Source organism: Rhinatrema bivittatum, chromosome 12 (genome assembly GCF_901001135.1).
Source record: "Rhinatrema bivittatum chromosome 12, aRhiBiv1.1, whole genome shotgun sequence".
NCBI classification, from domain to species: domain Eukaryota; kingdom Metazoa; phylum Chordata; class Amphibia; order Gymnophiona; family Rhinatrematidae; genus Rhinatrema; species Rhinatrema bivittatum.
The window spans coordinates 58,882,283-58,903,053 of NC_042626.1; the positions used below are offsets into that span (position 1 = coordinate 58,882,283).

Genomic DNA, 20,771 nt, shown 5'->3' on the forward strand with positions numbered 1-20,771 from the left:
TGATAAAGACATTTAAGAGGTGAACTTAAAACTGGATTAGAAACTTTGGAAGGAGGATCCGCTAGCAATTCCCCGAATCTCTGGGGACAGCCACGTTTCTTTCACCAAACTTATTAAACTACCTCTCCATTCCGCCAGGGTGTCAAAATGACTTTTCCTTAAAAGAACCCGACTGGCACACGCAGAGCAAGGTCACCACTCCCCTCCAGACGGAGGGGGAGGGAACTGGAGAGAGACGCGTTAGCCCAGCTGAAAAGACTGCACCCATCCCGTGTCAGGTAAAGAAAGCGAGTTACCTTCTCTGTGGGGAGAATCGGGTGATGGCGCTTTACCGTCCAGCCTGTTGGTCAGTAGGGACATCCTCTTGAGGGCCAACACAGCTTTACCAGTTTTCTAGCAGGTGAAAAAAAAACAACAAAAGAGAGAGACATCCATGACGTGACCAGAGACAGAGTTATTACTTCCGGGCCCCTTGGTATAAAAAATACTGCACCAAAAACTTAAGCTTTGTACTTTGAGAGCAATCTACGTGGGCTGCCTTCCTCACAGTGGCGTGGATTTTCGTGCCTGCAGCCGTGGAGTCAGGCACCACGTTTTGAAGGCGTCAGATACCCTGGAGGAGAGGATTCTGCTTCCCTTTTGGAGCGATGCTGGTGCAGAGAAATGAGGTCCCTGTGCTGCTCTGGAAACCATCGCTCCCTCCCCAATCCTGCTTCCAGGTACCAAACTCTTAAATCCAGTCCTGCACAAGTGGCCTTTTAGCCTGCTGAAAGGCAGGCATTCCTGGGGGAATACTCGGCATGAACATGGAGGGTTGGGTTTTTTTTTTTTCAGAAGTGCGTGCTTTTTATGCTTGCTTCAGCCACCTGCACAGATAGCCGGTTGAAAAGCTCCTAGCACACAAACCCTTCAAGCTAGCTACATTTTAAAAATTCTCTTGAAATTTAAGTACGAGATAGATAGGCACAGTAAGATTAGCCATGCAATTTGCAATTATGAGGCTACTCCAAATTTCTCTGATGGGTCTTAATGTTGACTCCAGTTAAAAAAAAAAAAAAACAACACAAAACAAAAAACCTGTAACAAAACCCAGACCAGGACGCGCGAGCCCTGGACACCGCAGAAGCCCTGCACTCAGAAGTGAATGTGGTCTTAACGAGCCCCTCAGCAATCCAGTGGCCGAGCTGCCGGACTTCATGGAAGGGCGGGAGCTGGCCGGAGACCGAATTGGGTCTGTGGTGACAGGACACAGGGTCCTGATGTACTGAAGGCTACTGTGCTACTGCCTTACCGGCTGCGGTAAGGTAGTAGCACAGCCGGTAAGGTAGTAGCACAGTAGCCTTCAGCAGGGGACATCTCTTTTATCTGGTGCGGTCAGTGAGGTGGCCACTGACCTGCCATTTCTGCCGGGCGAGGAACTTCTTGATACGCTCTTTGGACAAGGTTTTAGTGCTGCCCTGGTCTGCTTCCGTCTCCTGCAGCCAGGGATGGTCCAGGGCCTGGTCAGCTGTCAGGCGGCTCCTGAGAAAGCAGCAAGAAAAAAAAAAATTATATTATATAATATATATATATATAGTTCTTGGATCTCTCTGTGCCCAAACAGTGAAGACAGCTGTGGGGAGGAGAAAGCCAGTCCAAAATCACAGCCGCAAGGGGAAGAGTGGGAGAAAGCGGTGGATCCCTTGTGCCCCAGCCGACTCGCCCAGGGAAGGACACTTCTAAGTCCCCGCTCCCCAAACCTGCTCTGACCCAGAACGACGTCAGCAGTGGGGAGGGGTTTACTGCTCTCAGCGGGAGGTGACCCCCCTCACTTCATGTTCTTCTGCAGCAGCCGGCTGATGAAGTCCTTGGCCCTGTCCGAGATTTCAGAGAAGGTCTCCTCATCGAAGTCCCACTGCGCGGCCGTCACGTTGCGGAGGGTCTCCATGTCATCGCTCCCCTGGAAGGGAGAGTCTCCGCTCAGCCTGGTGGTGGTGAGGAGGAGGAGGAAAGGAAGAGAGTCTGCATTACTTCTGTTCACGTAGGAAGATGACCAAACAGTCTCTCAGCAGGAAAAAAAATCAGGCACAGAGTGGCCAATTGGTGGATTTTCTCTGGCATCACTTGACCTTACTCGGTTTCGTGCTGTGCTGCATTTGCACAAACGCGTCGGTGGGCATCTTGGGTGGGATATGAGACTAACCATAGCAGGTTATCTATATCTACATCTGCCACCTCATGGCTGGCATCCTCCACAGCCCTCCCTGCCCTCAAAAAACAAACAACTGGGCCCTTAGGCCCAAGTGCTCACAATATGTAACAGATGACGCCGATGCTCCACATATCTGTCGTGAAGTCAATTGCTTCAAATCCTATCACTTCCGGGGCGATGAATTCAGCGGTGCCCTGCATCACCTTCACTGGCGTCAGATGATCTACAAAGAGAGAGAGAGATCTAACAAGACCCGAGAGGCTGGGGCACGTGCCGGGCCAGGGGGCACAGGGCTAATCGTGCATGTGGCTCACCCAGCGCCCGCGCCAGCCCGAAGTCTATGACCTTGATGCGGGTGCCCGTCCTGTTCACACAGACGATGTTCTCCGGCTTCAGGTCCAAGTGCACGATGCTCTGCTGGTGCATGTACTGCACCCCCTCCAAGATCTGTCGCACGTACTGCATGCAGGTGGGCTCGGTGTGCTCAAAGGCATCGTCCACGATCCTCTCAAACAGCTCCCCGCCAGCAATGCTGCATGCAAAAGCCACAAGAGAGAGAGAGTTCAGACATGGGGAGGCCGCTGTCACTGGCCCAGATCCCTCAGTTACATGGGGCTTGCATGCAGATGGAAGCTGCAGCATGATAAAGGTACAGGATTAACTGGCTAGCCAAAATCTTTAAAGGAGGGGGGGGGGGGGGGGGGAAATCACCCTCAACCTTCCCATCCCTCCAAGAAGTTAAACTTCTAAACTCACCCCCCCTCCCCAACTCAGAGCAAGGTGAGGTCATAAGAGAACAACAAAGCCAGCCCCCCCCCCCCCCAAGACTACTACTAGTCCAGAGGGTACACCATGTTCCCGTACTCTTGCTATCTTGCAAGCTCCGCCCCTTTTTAAGACGGAGCATCACAACCGCTCTGGCCACCGTTGGGATGCAGCTAGGGCACTCCGAGCTGTTCTCAGTCCATCAAGACCCCCGGGGAGGGCTCACGCATGTTAATGCCTCCCTACTCCCAGCCACTAATGGGGCCCCCGTGCCCCTGGCTTGAAGGGCTCTGCCGGGTACGCACTATTCCAGCACCATGACCATTTCGGTGCGGCTCTGGTAGGCAGCCACACACTGGACCAGCTTGGGATGGTGCAGCCGGTTCATGAGCTCCACCTCCATCCGGGCGCTCTCCCTGTCCTTGGACGTCCGCGTCTTGTAGAATTTGCCTGCCCGGATCTTCGCCGTGGCCTTCTCCTGCAGCTTGTACACCTGTCCGAACTTTCCTCTGCAAGAGGGGGGGGGCGGTGGGGGGAAAGGACAGAGTAACGTGGCGGGAGAGGGGCAGGGCAGGTACAGAGGGGAATAGGCAGACATTAAAAATATATCTCGTCAGCTACAGAGGAACTATAGCACATGGGTTTTACCCGATCTACTGAAGTTTCAGGAGATGCAGTAGCTACACAGATCCTAAACTCTGAAAACAAGAAATCCAGATTCTTTGCCAGCTGCAGTGTTTTGTTTTTTGGTTTTTTTTTTATTGACCCAACATAATTATCCAAAAGATAAAACAGGCATGAGGCCTCACCTGAGGCACTTCTATGGTCTGGAGAGTTCACACATTGCATCGCCTTCAGATAATTCTGTCTGGACAATTTCTTTTTTTAACCCATCACAACCAAAGATGTAGCACATACAAACAGACTGAAAACAGTACTCAGCAGCCTGGATAATACCCACTAATATGGCAGCATTTATAACAATTAAGGTAATTAGGTGAAACTTGCTCTGGGGAGTGCTGCAAGTCTATTCCTCCCTTCAACAGCAGGGGGCAGCACAGTCCACAGGTTTTTATTCTATTCATTTAAGGGGATTGGAATATAAATCCTCAAAGGTTAAAAGCATCTCAGAGGTTCAGCCGAAGCATGGATTTGTTCCCAAATTCTTTTGGGGATTTGCTGGAGTGGCCGGCAGGTGGAGAGCTTTGTTTCACAGTGGATCAAGTCTTTTCTTTTAGGAAGGAAAGATCCCCATCAGGATCTTCTCTCTCACATTTTCATGTGAGAAAATTTTAAGCCACAGCCTTTGGCATCCTGCAGGGATCTGTTCTGCCTCCGTTAATGGTTACACATCTATTAAGTCATTAGAAGCACTGGACTTTGGGCAGAGGTGTAGAACAGAATCTACTAAGGTTGTAAATTGTTTACAAGTCCTGGGAGGTTTGAATACAGGAGAACAGGTTAAAGGTTAAATCCGGGGAAGACAAGTGTTATGGTTCAGTAGGACGCCGGCTCGGGATCTTGTTAGATGGGTGGCTACTTCCCTTAAAAGACAAAGTTCAAAATTTAGGAGTCCTTCTGGACTCCACTTCAAATTTAGAAAGAGTATGTAGCAGAGGCCTCAAGGGACGTGTTCGCAAACTTTGCCCTGAATGCCAACTACAGCCTTATTTTTCAAACAATGCAACCTTGGTCATCTCTGCCACACTGTAGAGTTCTTGACAAAAACAAAGCCATTCAGGTTCAGTTTCTGAACCACGTGGCTTGGGTATCAGCAGGTGGGCAGAATTACGCCAGCCCTGCAAGTGCTACATTGGCTACTGGTCTAGTTCTGTAATCCTTCAAGATGCTGACTGCAACCCTCGGCTGGTATCCCATCACAGGACCCCAGACCAAGTCACGGGCTTCAGCTGTTTCATTGTACTCTCCTGATATCGAGCTCCTCTGAAGCCCAAGATTTCCCGTCAGAGTAGGGGGTTGGAGATTAACAAACACTCAGAACCTGAGTTAAAGAGTTACTTAGAGTTGCAGTCGCTTGTACACCTAAGCATGCAGGACAGAATTAATGACGTCCAACTTTTACTGGTGGATATTTTCATCAGTTTTTCATAGTCTGATTCGAAGGTCTTGTTCTCTACAGTCAATTTACAGCTTTAGTTTGTCTAATAAATCTACACCTTTATACTTCCAATAAGTTTATTCAGTTAAATGATAGTTCTTTTTCCCGATCCTTTCCATTTAATGGGGTCGATTTAAAGCTTCCTCCTAGAATTTAGGGGCTAGTCCATCTCGCATCCCTTTACACCACTTGATCTTACTCCTCCTCATTTCTCTGTTGGCAGCTGGAGGATTCCTCTACACTCCCTTCTTCAATAACCTGATGATTAACTCATGGTTAACATCAGATGGGTGCCACTCGTCTCCTTTATGATACTCCGCTTCTCTCAAGGAATGAACGTAGATTCATTCCCCAACAGGGCTTTCACCTCTCTGGGTGAGAGATTCCCAACTCAAGTAGGTGGCAAAGATACAAAAATTCTTGAAAACAGGAAGTGAAGGAAGGGTGAATAAAACTTCCTTCATTTCAACTCAAAAGGGACAAACTGTAGTGTATTTAAGGTGGATAAACAGGCACCTTTTCCTAAAGTCCATACCCAGGCTTCATCCCTAGAAGCCCAAGGGTCCTTTCCCCATGAACATAAGAACAGCATTAGGCAGAGACATCCCTGCGTCCTGAAAGGGCCAACTACAAATCAACCCCTTATAATGGTGGCATGAGATTTGACAGACTGGAGACTACAGCATTTCAGGCTCCCACACGGGGAAGCTAAAACCCAGTGTTACCACTTCTGTCCCCCCCTGCTATATCAGGACAATCCTCTTTATACAAACCCATAGGGCTCTCTACACAGCATTGGCTTGTAAGGCTTCATGCCTATCTTGGTTTGCCATTGCTCGAGCCGCTAGGTCTGCCTGACTGAAAAACGTAATCAATAGGAACGCAAGAAAGGCCCTTAGCACCCCAGTTCTGGCACGCTTCCCAGACAGGCTCTCCTAGAACCCAAATTCTGCCTTCAGAGTTTGCCCAAGACCTGGCTTTTTTAAACATGCCTTTGAAGATCAGCTGTTTGTAGCTTTATTACTGAGCTCTTACTTAGTTGTGTTGTGATCATCCTATTTAGTGCTGATCAGTTATCTCAAGGTATTCTTTAAAATACAATAAAGATAGATACATTTTTTGTTACATTTTTGGCTGCTACATGATTGTGTTGCTATCATACTGTACGCCCTACGCCACCTTGAGCATTTTTATGGAAAGACTAGGTGAATGAATGGTGGCATAGATGGAGTCGACAAGAGTAATTCGGCTTCCATGGGAAAGATGCTCCAAGGACTGCTGAGTAGAGATGATCACCTAATCAAAGAAGGGCAACGTGTCTTCCACACTAGATGGGCAAAGCTATAAGGAAGGCTTTAAATTAGGATCATTAGGGATGGGTGAAAAAAGCCAGAGAAGTAAAACATGAAACACATATAGAAATTGGGGAAAAAGGCAACATCTAGAAAACTATGTATACTAATGTCCATAGTCTGGAAAATAAAATCCCAAATCGCTATGATGGCTCTACCGAATAACGGTATATAAAACTCATCAAATAAATAAATAACTTGAATGTAGTAGCTGTCACAGAAACCTAGTACACAGAAAACCAAAATTGGAATATAGGTATTCCAGGCTACAACCCATTCGCAGTAGGAAAAAAGGGAAGATGAGCAGCACTATATAGATATATAAAAAAAAAAACCCCTCAATAATATTGCAGTAGAACTGTGGGGCTTACAAGGTGAGGAGGTCCTCTAGGTGAATCTGGAAAGAGGGAATGGAACATCATCTGTATTGGTGTGATATATAGACTATCTTTGCAGGTAGAAGAAATGGATAGAGGTTTGATGGAAGATATTCATAAAATTGCTATGAAAGGGTAGAGGCTATTGCTAAGTGATATCAATCTAATGGATTTTGATTAGGACATCTCAGTTGTGGTGTCTTCTAGAAGCAAAGAAATGCTGGATTCTCTATAGGGAGAATTTTTTGTCAACTAGTAACAGTGCACTCAGGAGAGGGAGATACTGGACTTGGTGTGCACTAATGGATCAGTGTTTTTAATGTTATAGTGGATGATCATTTGGGATCCAATGATCATCGGATGGTGTGGTTCAATATTAGAGCACAGATGGTGATGGTTAATTCAAAGGTGAGGGTCCTCAACTTCAGGAAAACATTGATAAAATAGAGTACCTTAAGGAGTCATTAGCTGGATAGGAAAATCTGGGGAAAAGACAGCTGAGGGGGGATATGATAGGTGTTTAAAATCATGAGAGGTCTAGAACGGGGAGATGTGAATCGGTTATTTACTCTTTTGGATAATAGGACTAGGGGGCACTCCATGAAGTTAGCATGTGGCACATTTAAAACTGGAGAAAGTTCTTTTTCACTCAACGCCCAATTAAGCTCTGGAATTTTTGCCAGAGGATGTGGTTAGTGCAGTTAGTGTAGCTGGGTTTAAAAAAGGTTTTGATAAGTTCTTGAAGAGAAGTCCATTACCTGCTATTAATCAAGTTGACTTAGGGAATTGCCACTGCTATTAATTGCATCAGTAGCATGGGATGTACTTAGTTTTTGGGTACTTGCCAGGTTCTTATGGCCTGGATTGGCCACTGTTGGAAACAGGATGCTGGGCTTGATGGACTCTTGGTCTGACCCAGTATGACAATTTCTTAGTCAGTTTACAAATTGAAGAAATAAACATAATTCTCAGCTCGCCCCATCCACAATATAACCCAGACTGAAACTAGCAGTACCCAGGTGATAGAAAGATCCTGCACCATCAGCATTTAGGAGGGAGATCAGAGAGGGGATTTTTGCAAAAAACCTTTCACCCTCTTGCAGAAATCAAGTCTGGAGGCAGTGGAATCAGGGTGACCAACACCACTAGGAGACAGAGCCCCACCCTGGCATACAGAGTCACCTGTTTTACATCTTACCTGAGGCCCTCAGCACCAGACAACTATCGTTGTAGTTTACAAGACGGGTGGATGGGGTGCTTCACTGATTAAGCAGATGGGCACCTCAGCTGAGGAGGAGGAGGAGCTGGTGCTTCCCACTCTGACTGCCCATGAACTCCACCTCCCTTCCCTGCGGGTATCTGATATCATCTCAGGGACTGGAGGCCTCACAGGAGGCTCCGCACTTACACGCCCAGTTTCTCCAGCTTGGTGTACAGGTCAGAGACATCCTCGCTGGTGATCTCCACAGTTCGACACTCAAAGGGCTCGTCACAGGCCTCATCTGGAAGGAAAGGGAGACACCGGTCACTACCCAGTGAAGGGCCGAACGTGACCCACCCAGCAGAACCTCTCTCTGGTCCCGTGAGCAACGGATTCCCCCACGCCATGGTGGCACTGTGGGCCGAGGCCCTTCCCGAGTAAGAGGAGAGGGTTGCAGTCTGCACGGAGTGGGAGTTCCTGCACTTCACAGAAGAGGGGTGGGGGGGTAACGTGCACCGAGCAGCTGGGCGGACATTTGGGCCTTCATCTGGCATCATTTACAGAGATTAAGGGAGTGCCAGCACCAGACAAAAGCTGTCCTCCTTTTCCCCAGGCACAGATGGGGTCAGCACTCAGACCTCTTCCCCTTCACGGCCTCTGCTGCTTTGTATCCCTCCTCCCACCATCTTGTATTCCCATTTTAACGCCTACAGTTTTAGAGTATTGTGATGCTGTTAACCGTTGTTCACACAACGTATTCCATTACTCAGTGAGGCAGTACAGGTAGCAAGCCGAGAACCTGAAACTATACAGGGTTCTTAGGTTATAAGATGTAGCTCCCCCTTATTCTGAACCAGGAGATATTAAAAAAAAAGAATGAAGACCATGCCAGCACCATCGAATACACACTGAAAGTTATCTGCCGACAGTGCCACAGAGAACCTGAAGCTCAGCAATTCCTAGCAGCCCTGCCCTTTGGAGAGGAACCAACAACTACCATCCCATGACAACTCCTCCTTTCCCCCCCTCCCCCACCTCGTACAGTCCGACATTTCTGAGGGGTAGATTAAACTAGCAAGTCAAATTTTAAAAAGCTTCGCCCCATTTAGAAGAGTCACATTCCATACCAGAGAATCCCGATTGGATCACCACAAATGGCCCAGGATTAGCTAGTTTGGGACTTTCAGCATGATGCTCCCATGCAGCTTAAAGATCAACAAGGACTTTGTATTAATTGGAAACAGAAAGAGGACAGGTATTCTTTGTGGCTGGGTGCACTTTTCGCCTTCACCTGCAGGTGGCGGTATGTTCCATACCCCCAGGGACATAGGGTAAAAAAAAAAAAAAAAAAGAACCGGAGAAACAAACCTTCAGCCGGCGACATCGTGATAACCGCAGACTCCTCGCTGGGCTCGCTCATCCCGTGGGCGTTCCCGGCACGGACTCTGAACTGGTAGGCACTCCCGCGGTCCAGGAAGTCTCTCACGTGGTAGGAGGTGCTGAGGCAGGAGTCTGTCAGCGTGCGCCACTCCACCTCCCCAGCCTGCCTCGCTTCCACTGCGTAGGACTGCACGGCACAGCCTCCGTCGTAGCTGGGGCCTGACCAGGACAGCGTGAGAGACTCTGGCCGCAGCGCAGACACGTAGGGCTTCCCTACTGGTGGCTGTGGGCGGTCTGAGACAAGAGGGAGAGGCACAGAGGAGTCACGGGTGGTCTCGCTCCATCTTCCTTTTTCCCTGTCACAAAAGTCTTCATACCCCCCCCAATCCGTCTCCCCCTCCACCCCCCCCAGGGCTGGTGGAAGCCTAGAGTGGTTTTGGTGGTGGCGGCAGCCTCAGGACTGGACCAGCATCAGTTGGGGGGGGGGGGGGCTCCAAGCCCCGGCTGTAATGGCCTGAGGTTTCCAGTTTGCTCCCAGCTGCTTCCTCTACCTCCCCCCTCACTTTTCCAGCTTTCAGCAGTTCTACAACCCAACTTCAGTTTTGCGTTTGGGGCAACGCTGAAACCAGCAGCGCTGCTCCTGCAGACCTCGCCCATGGTGGGAGAGCCAGTGGAAAAAAAAAAGACACCCCCAGCTTCTATGGTTTGGGTGCATGGCTAAAGGTTTGCTTAGGCTGTCTAATAAGTTTTCACCAGCCCTGATCTCCTACCCACCTTTCAAAGACAACAAACTCTAGAAAACAATTCTGGATCTAGGATGAAATTTAAGGACAATTCTTCCCATCAAAATATAGTTAACCATCAACAAGAGAAATTGTGCACCGTTGAACTTCAGGTGGAGGCTATGCTCCATCATTTTTCCTCCCCTTACGCCAATTCCTTGCTTCCATTCTCCCACCACACATTGCTGATCCTCTCCATGCCCCAATCCCCAGAGCCTCCTGAACTTGTCCTGGGGACCCTACAGGCTGTCAGGTTTTCAGGATATGCACAATTAAAAAAAAAAGTTTGCACATACTGAGTCTCCATGATATGCAAATTTAGCATATGCATATTCATTGTGGATATCCTGAAAACCCGACTGGCTACGGAGACCCAAGGACAGGTTTGGGAAGCCCTGCTGTACACCCAGTGACAGCATGCAATTCTGAACTGGCATCCCAGCTCCTGCTGCTAAAGTCCCAAACATTTCCTCTTACAGAGACACCTAGTGGCCAGCCTGCGAATAGCACTGGAAGGTGCTGTACGTGAGCTGCATCCTGCTCCCCTCTACGCCACTGAAGGTCTGTGGGTGTTTGTGCGCCTCCCCCCTTTTTGCATACCTACGACAGCAAGGCTGATCTGGTGCTGGGTGCTTCCCGTCCTGTCCCGCACGAAGAGCGTGTAACAGCCGGCGTCTTCCTCCTCCACGTCCCGGATCACCAGCCTGCTCCCACACTCTGTTGTTTCCACGGCTGTCTTTGATCCGCTGCAGACCTGTCCACAGAAGGAAAAAAACCATAGGGTACTCTCTGCCATCAGTTTGTTTATAATCCAATTTCTTAGCTAAATAGAATACCTGTCATATTTATTCATTTGATTACCTATGTACCGTTTCATAGTCTTATTTTTTCACTTGCTATTCTAATGTATCAATAGGCTGAAATGTAAATATTGTGCTGTTCAATTTCTCCCCTTCCATCCCAAGTTTATTTTCCTTGTTTTTTGTAACTTTCCCTCTCCCTTTTTCTGATTCACTGTATTTAAAGTTCAAGGCTCTTATTGAAAATATTGTTTTTTACGTTACGTTATGCTTTACACTCCTTGTTATTTGTAAACCGGGTTGATGTGATGCCTATCATGAAACTCGGTATAACAAAAACAATAAATAAATAAAATAAATAAACAACATTACATGAGGTCTAAACAAGAGGACACCTAAAGTTCAAAAGAAGTACGATTTCACACCCAGTCAGCGTCTCCTCAGTGTGTTTGGAACTGTTACAAAAAAACTCTTCAGCAAAATAACCCTTAAAACCCGAGCAGTCGAGAGAGAGCGAGAGAGAACAAGGTGATGCCATTGCCCACTATGTCCTGAGTGCAATTTCAAAAGTTCAGCAGTAATACTGACATCTTTTAACCAATCACGAGGGGACAAAAGCCACAAATGACATCTTAGCAGGATCTGACTGGCTCCTGAAAATTCAAGGTCAAGGGTGACTGCAGGCAGAACACCAAGTGAACAATCCTCCCCCCACACAGAAACCTGGGAGGCAATTCAAAAGCCAAGCACCTGGTGGGTTTGAATTTTTCCACCTGAGGCATACAATCTAGGGAAGGGCCAATCCAGAACTGCCTCATTCATTAAGTGAACTAGGTGGTCATCTAGATCGCCAACCCTTAGGGAGCACTAAAAAAATCACCAGCACAACCTCCTGTCCCGGTGGCCGAAGACCCAGGGAAGAAAGGTCCAACAGGGCCACAGCTGACAAGCAGGGGAAAAAGGTCCAGTCGAGTGAGGCCATGGGCAGAGCCCACCCCGCCTGCGGCAGAAGAGAGGCCAGAGAGCACTCCCGGGAGGGGATCCATCCCAGCCACAGCCGAAAAAGGAGAGAAGAGGCCCAAGAGAGCTGTGGAAGGAGCCATCCTGGCCGAAGACAGAGGAGAGAAGCCTAGAACGAGAGACCAAGAGAGAATGTGCATTTGTACGTACCAGAGAGAATTAGTGTGGTGTGTATGAGAGAGGGCGGGCCCCTGTGAGTGCTATAGAGAGGGACCCTGTGAGAGTGTGTGAGAGTCAGCATGAACCCTGTGTGTGAGAGAGGAACCCTCTGAGAGGGAGTAAAGATTAGAGTGAGTGAGAGGAGGAGCCTGTTGCGTGTGTGAATGAGAGAGAAAGGGAATGTGTGTGTAGGAGAGCCTGTGTGCTTGCATGTGAGAAAGAAAGGTTAAAGGTCTGTGCACAACTCCCCATCAGAGAATCTGTTCATCTAAGTTCCCAGCTATGGCGACGGAGCTGGAGGATTTCTAGCCTTGAAAGTTTTCATCATTGGGTATTATTTGATATGTCTGCTGTTTGGAATATTTTTTTTAAATACGAGTTTTTAATTATTGAAAGTTAGTTTGTCAGCTATTTTGAAATATTGGTTTCATTATTATTGGGGGGGGGGGGGGGGGGCAGTAAAACTGAAGGTTTGCCTAGGGTGCCTAATACCCTTGCACCGGCCCTGGGTCAATTCCTGATCTGGTTTACATTCCGTGGAGACAACGTGGCTAAAATGAGAATGAAATGTATTTATATCAGGCTGCTCTGTGTCTATTTGTTTTAAGAAAACAGTAAACGTTTAACCAAACTTCCCCAGCTGCAGAGCTGCCCCCTGGCTCCATGTCAGAAGGAGCAGGCACCTCCAGGCCTGGTTTTGCACTCTGCATGCAGGGATTTGTAGTTCTGATTTCCTGAGGGGACCTCTCCCAGTCTCACCCTTTGGTGGTGCCCTCGCCCACCCTCTCACCTGTTTCTTTTGTTTCACCCAGGAGGCAGCAATGGGTGGCGTGCCCTGGATCCCGCAGTACAGCTCGGCCTGCCCCCCTACCTTCACCTCCACACAGGTGACTGGGTCCAGCAGCTTCAGACCATCCCCTGCAACAAAATCAGAGAGGCCAGCGTCACCCCACTGCGTCCCCCTCCCCTATCCTCTTCAGCAGAAGCAGGCAAGACTCCCCCTCCCCCCCCAACACACACACACATATACACACAGACACAGACATATACACACACACACACACATATACACACACACACACACATATACACACACACACACACATATACACACACACACACACATATACACACACACACACATATATACACACACACACATATACACACACACACATATACACACACACACACTATACACACACACACACATATACACACACACATACACACACATATATACACACACACATATATACACACACATATATATACACACACACACATATATATACACACACACACATATATATACACACACACACATATATATACACACACACACATATATATACATACACAGACACACACACATACAGACACTACCTGATTTCAAAGGTCTTCTTTTAGGAGTCACAGAATCTGCGAGGAGAGAGAGAGAGGTTTTTATTTACAAGTAGGACAAGGATCGAAGTCGCATGAATGCCTCGGCTGTACTTCTTTTCCTGCAGCTCTAAGCTGCCAGGTAAGGTCCCAGCTGCAGGCACCGAGGAGCCAGCTTCTCTGCCCCCTCCCTGGTGGGGGGGCTGCCGGCATCGCCTCCCCTGTCTCTGGACGGCCTCGGACCCCCGTCCCCTGCTGGTGGCCTTTCAGGCACTTCGGGGGCTCAAGCTGCATCCGATTAGTTCAAACCAACCAAATATTTCGCACTTTGCAAGAAGGGGCTTGTGAGCTCACCCAGATCATGCAACCTGTTAATAAGCACTGAACTAAATATTTAAACAAATAGTCTCCACCCCGCCCCCCCCCCCCCGTAGGAAAAACGGTTATACAAGAATGACCCCCCACCCACCCACCCTTAAAAGCAAAACAAAGCGCGTCCCCTTCCCGGGAAGCCTGCGGTTTATAAGCTGCGGCTCCCCTCGGGCCCCCTCCCGTCTATGGGTAGGGGGCTGACCGGCTCCCCTCCCCCTCCCTTCCTAGCGTGGCTGATCGCCGATCATGCAAGCCTTGCATCACCGTCCCAGCGGCTGGGAAGCCGGAGGTTGCTCCGCGGCTTTGACAGGTCCCCAAAAGCCGACCAGGAGCCTTCCCTCCCCTCCCCCACTATGGGGGAACGGCAAGCGCCACTTCAGCGGCGCATCTGGGCCAACTCCTTGACTGCAGAGACAGCAGGGTGCAGTCACCCGGGCCACCCTCGCAGCTCGGGGGATCACACTTTTTAAACAGCAGGAGAAAAGCCAGAGAGTGTGGCCAACCCCAGCGCTGCCCACTAGCCCACGGCGAGGACTCGAGGCCACCTGTCCCAGGGACTGGCTGGGCGTGTACAGAGCCCCTGAAGGCGGGTGCCGCAGCTGCATAAACAGGCAGCGCCTACCCAGAGAGCCTGTGTTAATGGCACGGGTCAGACTCATCCAACAAAGCCTGTGCCAGATGGGTGCCAGGCAGACTAAGCGCCACCCCCACCTCGGGCTAGCTAAGTGCACGGAAACGCTTCTTGGAAAGCAGGTCTACCCACATAGCCCGGTTCTCCCTGCCGCCTCCGTCCCCCACTGGCACCGTTGTCCCAGTAACTCCCAGCAGGTCACCCAGCTCGCCCTAGCCTAAGCTCCTCCTGACAGGAAGTTACAGCTGACCTGAGGGAGAAACCTGGAGCCTGCAGGGCTGGAACCAGGAGAGATTACATGGGCCTGCCTAGCAAACACCAGAGCTGGGTTGGCTTTTTTTTTTTTATCTAGAAGTTTCCACCTGCTTTTTTGTACTTCCAGCTCATTGGGAACCAGGGTGGGAGCTCTGGTACCATGAGCCCTTGTTCCCTGCCCAGAGATTTTTGTTTAAATTATTTATCCATGCAAAATTATTTACTTGCTGGGTCACCAAAACTGAAGCTAGCAGCGCAGTAAGTCAGCGTTGTAGTCCATGCCCCATTTCAACCACTGACTGTGAAAGAAATATCTCGCCTGGTTATATCACAGCCCTGCACCAAGGCTTCCTTCCAGAACCCCCAAACCCAGTCCACCCCAGCAGCCAGAACACCCTCAGCAAGGTGGGGCATGCAAGCCCCAACCTGGGGATGAACCCAGGAACCTGCCCCCCAGGCCAGCAAACCCCAGGATTTGAGCAGCAGCTCACAAGGGCACCTGGGCTGGAACATTTAACAGCTGGGAGGCACAAGTTAGGATAGGTCCAGCTTTTATTAAAACCCAAACTACCCCCACCCCCTGGACTAGTCAGGCTGTTCTTAGAACGCAGAGCGCACCCCAAAAGAAAGAGTGGCAGAGGCTGCCCCCATAACCTGTACTCAACTGGTAATCCTAGCTCCAGACCTCTGTATCTGGTCCGCTCATCCACAAATCACTGCTAGCACAAGCCCTGCCTGCCCCACCCTCCTGAGCATGCACTGACCTTAGCTTCAGGCAGAAGAAGCTCCAGCCCTACAGGAAGGCCTCACCCCGTACTTGCATTAAACTCTCATTTGTTTCCCAGGGCTCTGCTGATCAGCTCCACCTGGGGGCAGTTGCCAGGTTACTTGTCTTAGCCACGGTTTAAGTCCCCCCGCCCTTCACCAAGAGACTAGCGAGTGTGCCTTTCCCCTTCAATCCTCAAGGCTACTTTCCAAGCACTGCCAGACCAGAGATGGATAGAGAGCAGCGCCTGCCTGAGACCAGCATGTCTGAGGTGCATTTCGGCTACCCAATCACCTCCTTAAGAAACTCCAGGGCTGCAGGTCCCTGCACGCAGGAGGAGTAAAAGCAGCAGGTCCCGAAAACCCGGAGCTGGCTGACAGCCTTGAGCAGGATGCAAGAAAATAAAAGAATCCAGCCTATGTCTGGGGTTTGCGTACACTGCTTCCACCGCATGCAAATGTATCTTATGCATATTCATTAGGGATATCCTGAAAAACCAGACTGGCTAGGGAGCTCTTCAGGATAGAACCTCTGGCCTATGTCTATCAGCTTTACAAGCTCGACTGGATCCAGGTGGCCTCTCCCTGCATCGTTAGGCAAGACAGTAATTAAAATGAATACGTTACCAGGAGCAGGACTGACAGGGGTGGAACTGGAACTCGGGGCCTCGGTCTCCGAGATGCTTTTGTCTCTGCCAGCCTGGGGATGATGCTTGCCAGATGCTGGCAGCGCATTCCCTGCAGTTACAGCTGTGCTGTTAGAGGCCTGGCTTCTGCACATCATTGCTACACCTGTCACTGTACGCAAAAAAGAAAGTTCAGCTTTAAGACACGGGTTGCTTTTTTTGTGGCAAGGAGAGGGAGTCTGTATAATTTCTGAGGGCTCCTGCTGTATTGACAAGTTCAGGGACTGAGCTCCTGGAAGGATCTGAGCCCCAGGAGCTCCTGCTGTATAATAAGAGCAGGGATTGAACACCCCCCCCCCCCCCCCTCGGGAGTTCCTGCTGTATAGTAAATACCTGTAATTGGCATGGATGTGCCCGAAAAGCGGAATATAAATCACATCAAATAAAGTGTAAGGAACTGAGCTCCCAGGAGCGGCTGCTCAATAATGCAGGGACTTCCTTCCCCGGGCTTCCTGCTCTGCAGTGCATGCAGGGCTCTGCTCCCAGAAATTCCTGCTGTAATACAAGAGGCAGGACTTTGGCTCTTGTGAGCCTCTGCTCTGAACCGTGACCTGGCCCTCGCTCCGAGCGCTGGCTGTGAGTGTGAGGGCAGACCTGCAGTACTGTACCGTAAGCTGGAGCGGCAGGCAGGGCATTGCACTTCTGAGTCCACGCTGTACACGAATTCCTGTCCCCGCCGTTCTGGGGTTGAAGCCCACACCGTGATGCCTGGGAGGCCCGGCTTTTACGGATAACTTCTATCGTCGTGCAAAGAAAAAGAAGCCAAATGTCATATGGTGTCCTATGTAAGCTCTTTCTTTTCTGTTTTCTTTTTTTTTTTTACAATGCGTCCTTTTCATTTCAAAAATTACTCCAGGAATGCTCAGCCAGCCAAGCCAGGGCTTTTGTGCAGCCTTGGAAACCAGTCAAAGACCCCACACAATCAGCCAGACTTTGTGGGCTGTGAAGGAAGGCATTCATTGACTCCGGGATTTGACTCCTACGATTCATGCACAGTGTGGACAAGGAATGGTCGCAGTCGTGCACATAACCCGCCAAGCTTTCCCAGAACTCAAAATAGAGAGTGGGTTTTTTCCCCCCCACATTTAAATACTTTTATTAAAAAATAAAACATAGGACAATGAGCATTACTTTCAAAATTCAAAAGAGAGTTTATTGATTAAAAAAACCCTACAGCTATGGGGGGGGGGGGGGGGGGAGTCATTCATAGCATTGGTTAAAGAGGTCAGCCAGCGTAACCAATGGGAAGGTGGCGTTAATGATGCCAGATGACATCACAATGCAGTGAAAACCAGCTCGGATTGGTTGGGTTCTAGATCTTTAGGTGTTCGCTGCGTAGGACTTGGGCGTTCCCACCAGCACACGACACAACGTGCCCAGGGGCATAGCCAGAAGTGAATTTGTGCATGGGCCTAAGGTTAACATGGTGGGCACCTTGCTAGAACCCCTGCCCCACCCTCATCCCTTACCCTATTTTATGTGGGTCTTCACCGCAGTGGCTACAAAAAACTTTAATTTCTAGCAGCACTCTGGCTCTTCTGTCTTTTTACTCTCTCCTTGTCCTAGTTGTCTCTTGCTCTCCCCTCTGTGGTTATGGCAGTTACTTTATACAAACTGCTGAAGAGCTACTATCGGGCCGATTCAGTATGGTGCGCTCGGCTGAGCGCACCTTTAGCCCCGGTTTGGCCGTGCGTTTTCGACACGCTATTTTTACCCCTTATACAGTAAAGGGTAATAGCGCGTTGAAAACGCACGGCCAACCCCCCCGAAACTAATAGCACACACAACATGCAAAGGCATGTTGATGGGCCTATTAGTTATTCCCGCACGTTACAATAAGTAAAATGTGCAGCGAAGCCGCACATTTTACTTTCAGAAATTAACGCCTGGCCCAAAGGCAGAAGTTAATTTCGGCTGGCACAGGGAAAGTGTACAGAAAAGCAGAAAAAAATGCTTTTTTGTACACCCTCCGACTTAATATCATAGCGATATTAAGTCTGAGGTCCCCAAAATTTAAAAAAATGTAAAATTTAAAACAAAAAAATTTAAAATCTGCCCGTGGCATGTGGGTTGGATGACGGATGCTCAATTTAGCCGGCGTCCGTTTTCCGAACCTGTGGCTGTCAGCGGGTTCGAGAACTGACACCGGTAAAATTGAGCGTCGGCTGTCAAACCCGCCGACAGCTGCCGCTTCTGTCAAAAAGGAGGCGTTAGGGAGGCACTAGTGTCCCTAGCGCCTCCTTTTACCGCAGGCCCTCATGTAAATACTTGATCGCGCGCCCAGGAGAGTGGCCTGGGCGTGCGTCGGGAGAGCAGGTGCTCGCCTCGGAGCGCCGGCTCTCCCACGGTTTTTACCATATCGGCCCGTATGCAAATAGGTATTCCACCCAGGCTAGGCATTCCTGAACTCTTAAGTTGCTGAGAAGAGAGGGGATAATTACCTGCCAAAATAAAGCAGACTTTGATGTCTTCAAACTTTACAGGACTAACCCAAGAGCAGTATAGGTTTCCCTCTTCAAGTTAGCCTCCTTAAAGGGCAGGGGATCATGCAGGATTTCAGTGCCTGCAGGTCTTCTGACTGGCTGCACCTTTAAGGGTAGACTCAGATGGGACATGACCCTGACCCTGTGAGAGGGCACAGGTCCCCCGAGTCCCCTGCCCTCCGTAGCTACGCCCCTGCCTCAGCCCTGGCTTCAGAGAAGAATAGTGAAGAGGGCATGCCTGAACCGAGACAGGTCCTAGGGTGTGCTGCTGCTGTTCAGTGTATCAGAAAACCCAGCCGTAATAGCAGCATCTGATTTTAGCCTGGAGATAGACCGCCTTCGTGTCTTGTTCCCGGAGCAAGGCGCGGCAGACAGTGTCTCTCTGTGAATGTTGCTCGGTCTCAGAAACCTTGAAAGTCAATTTATTCTCTCTCGCAGCCAGCATCTCTCTCTCTCTCTCTCTCGTCTACGCTTCTGCCCTGGCAGCAGAGCCCTACATGCCAACCGAGAGAGTGCCAGCCAGGCTGCAGGTCATGAGAGACGCTTTTGCTCTTTATTTCTTGTTTATCCTGCCTCGAAATATCTTTGCCCTTACTTTTTCCGTAGAACTCTCATGATCCACTGCTATGAGGTGATGTAGGGTTGCCAGCTCTCCCAGGGCAACCAAAAGAGCCTGATCCAGACCTTTTTATTTTTTACCACAGGGACAGAAGGTTACCAGACTGCACGCAAGGACACGAGGTTTTCTCTTCGCCCTGAGAAAAGCAGGGCTACGTCTCCAGGCGCAAAGTGGGCCAAAGCCTAGGGACTAGCTCAGCTTCTCTGGGTTGCCCTGGGAAAGATGGCAAGCCCAGAGAGTAGTTCTCCCTAGGGGCCAATTCCAAGGTGACTTTTTGGTAGCTAACATTATGGCGGAAGTGGTCGGTCAGCCCCCTCTCAGGAGGAGGAGCTGGAACCCGGGTTTTGTACCTCTCCCATGTGGTAACAAATAGGACTCATCATTAAATCATCACACCAGCCTAAAGGTTGCCCGCTGACCCTGGGTCATAAGGTACAAGGGGCTATCGGCGCCATTTTGAATACCAGCAGCCGAAGGCCCGAGTGCAATAGATCGCTCCCGGACCCCCTTTGGACCACCAGGGACTTTTGGCAAGTCTTGGGGGACCCTCATTGGTCGGCCCCTGTGACATAGTAAGGGCAAAGGCTATCGGCGCCATTTTGAATACCGGCAGTCGACGGCGTGAGTGCAGTAGATGGCTCCCGGACCCCCACTGGACCACCACAGGGAGTTTTGGCAAGTCTTGGGGGGGTCAGGAGGGTGGGGGGTTGTAGTTAATTAAATTTTAGCCGGGAAACGAATAAGAATGGAACGCATGAACGGATCGGGGCCCCCCCTTGCCGAATGCAATGTATCTGCCCCCCCACGAATACGAATACCGAATGTAAAGTATGCGGTCCCTCTGCACATCCCTAGGAGTTACTACCCTTAACAGAAATATGGGGGTAACCTGCACAGAGTGGCAGTTACTAACCTAAGGAGTTTTGCTGGGCAGACTGGATGAACCATTTGGGGTTTTTTCTGCTGTCATATATTATGTTACTATGATCACACTTATCATTTCTGTAAGGGTCTCCAATATAGAAGGGGACAGTCATTCCTGTCCCATGGCAAAGAGTCATAACTAGCACCAGTTGTGTGTGTGTATACATATATATATTTTTAATTTATTTATCACATTTTCTATGCTGTCGTTCAGACAAGCCATCACAATGGTTTACATTTTTAAAGAAAATACATACATACATAAGAAGCACTCAGTCATAAAATATAGTAGATAAAAGGTAAGGTAAAAGATGAAAGGTCTAGCATAAAAGCATATTACTATATAGTAAAATAAAGTAACTAAAAAGAACTAACAGCTTATTAAGATAAATAGAACATAAGAAATTGCCATGCTGGGTCAGACCAAGGGTCCATCAAGCCCAGCATCCTGTTTCCAACAAGAGGCCAAACCATGGCACAAGAACCTGGCAATTACCCAAACACTAA

The 20,771-nt window shown here is 49.3% G+C and overlaps 1 protein-coding gene across 2 annotated transcripts in view; it reads right to left on the reverse strand.

Annotated features, from left to right (window-relative positions):
• Positions 1–20,771, reverse strand: part of LOC115074046 (myosin light chain kinase, smooth muscle-like) — a 34,962-nt gene that overhangs the window by 3,209 nt on the left and 10,982 nt on the right. For both annotated transcript variants that reach the window (XM_029573134.1, XM_029573136.1), the window contains exons 4-16: positions 16,847–16,975; positions 16,180–16,350; positions 13,533–13,568; positions 12,937–13,064; positions 10,768–10,921; positions 9,374–9,679; positions 8,213–8,306; positions 3,262–3,465; positions 2,506–2,723; positions 2,291–2,414; positions 1,812–1,964; positions 1,395–1,521; positions 297–393 (exon numbers count right to left, since the gene is read on the reverse strand). In XM_029573134.1, coding sequence (XP_029428994.1) covers positions 297–393; positions 1,395–1,521; positions 1,812–1,964; positions 2,291–2,414; positions 2,506–2,723; positions 3,262–3,465; positions 8,213–8,306; positions 9,374–9,679; positions 10,768–10,921; positions 12,937–13,064; positions 13,533–13,568; positions 16,180–16,350; positions 16,847–16,975 — 1,941 coding nt within the window. The remainder of the gene's footprint in view (positions 1–296; positions 394–1,394; positions 1,522–1,811; positions 1,965–2,290; positions 2,415–2,505; positions 2,724–3,261; positions 3,466–8,212; positions 8,307–9,373; positions 9,680–10,767; positions 10,922–12,936; positions 13,065–13,532; positions 13,569–16,179; positions 16,351–16,846; positions 16,976–20,771) is intronic.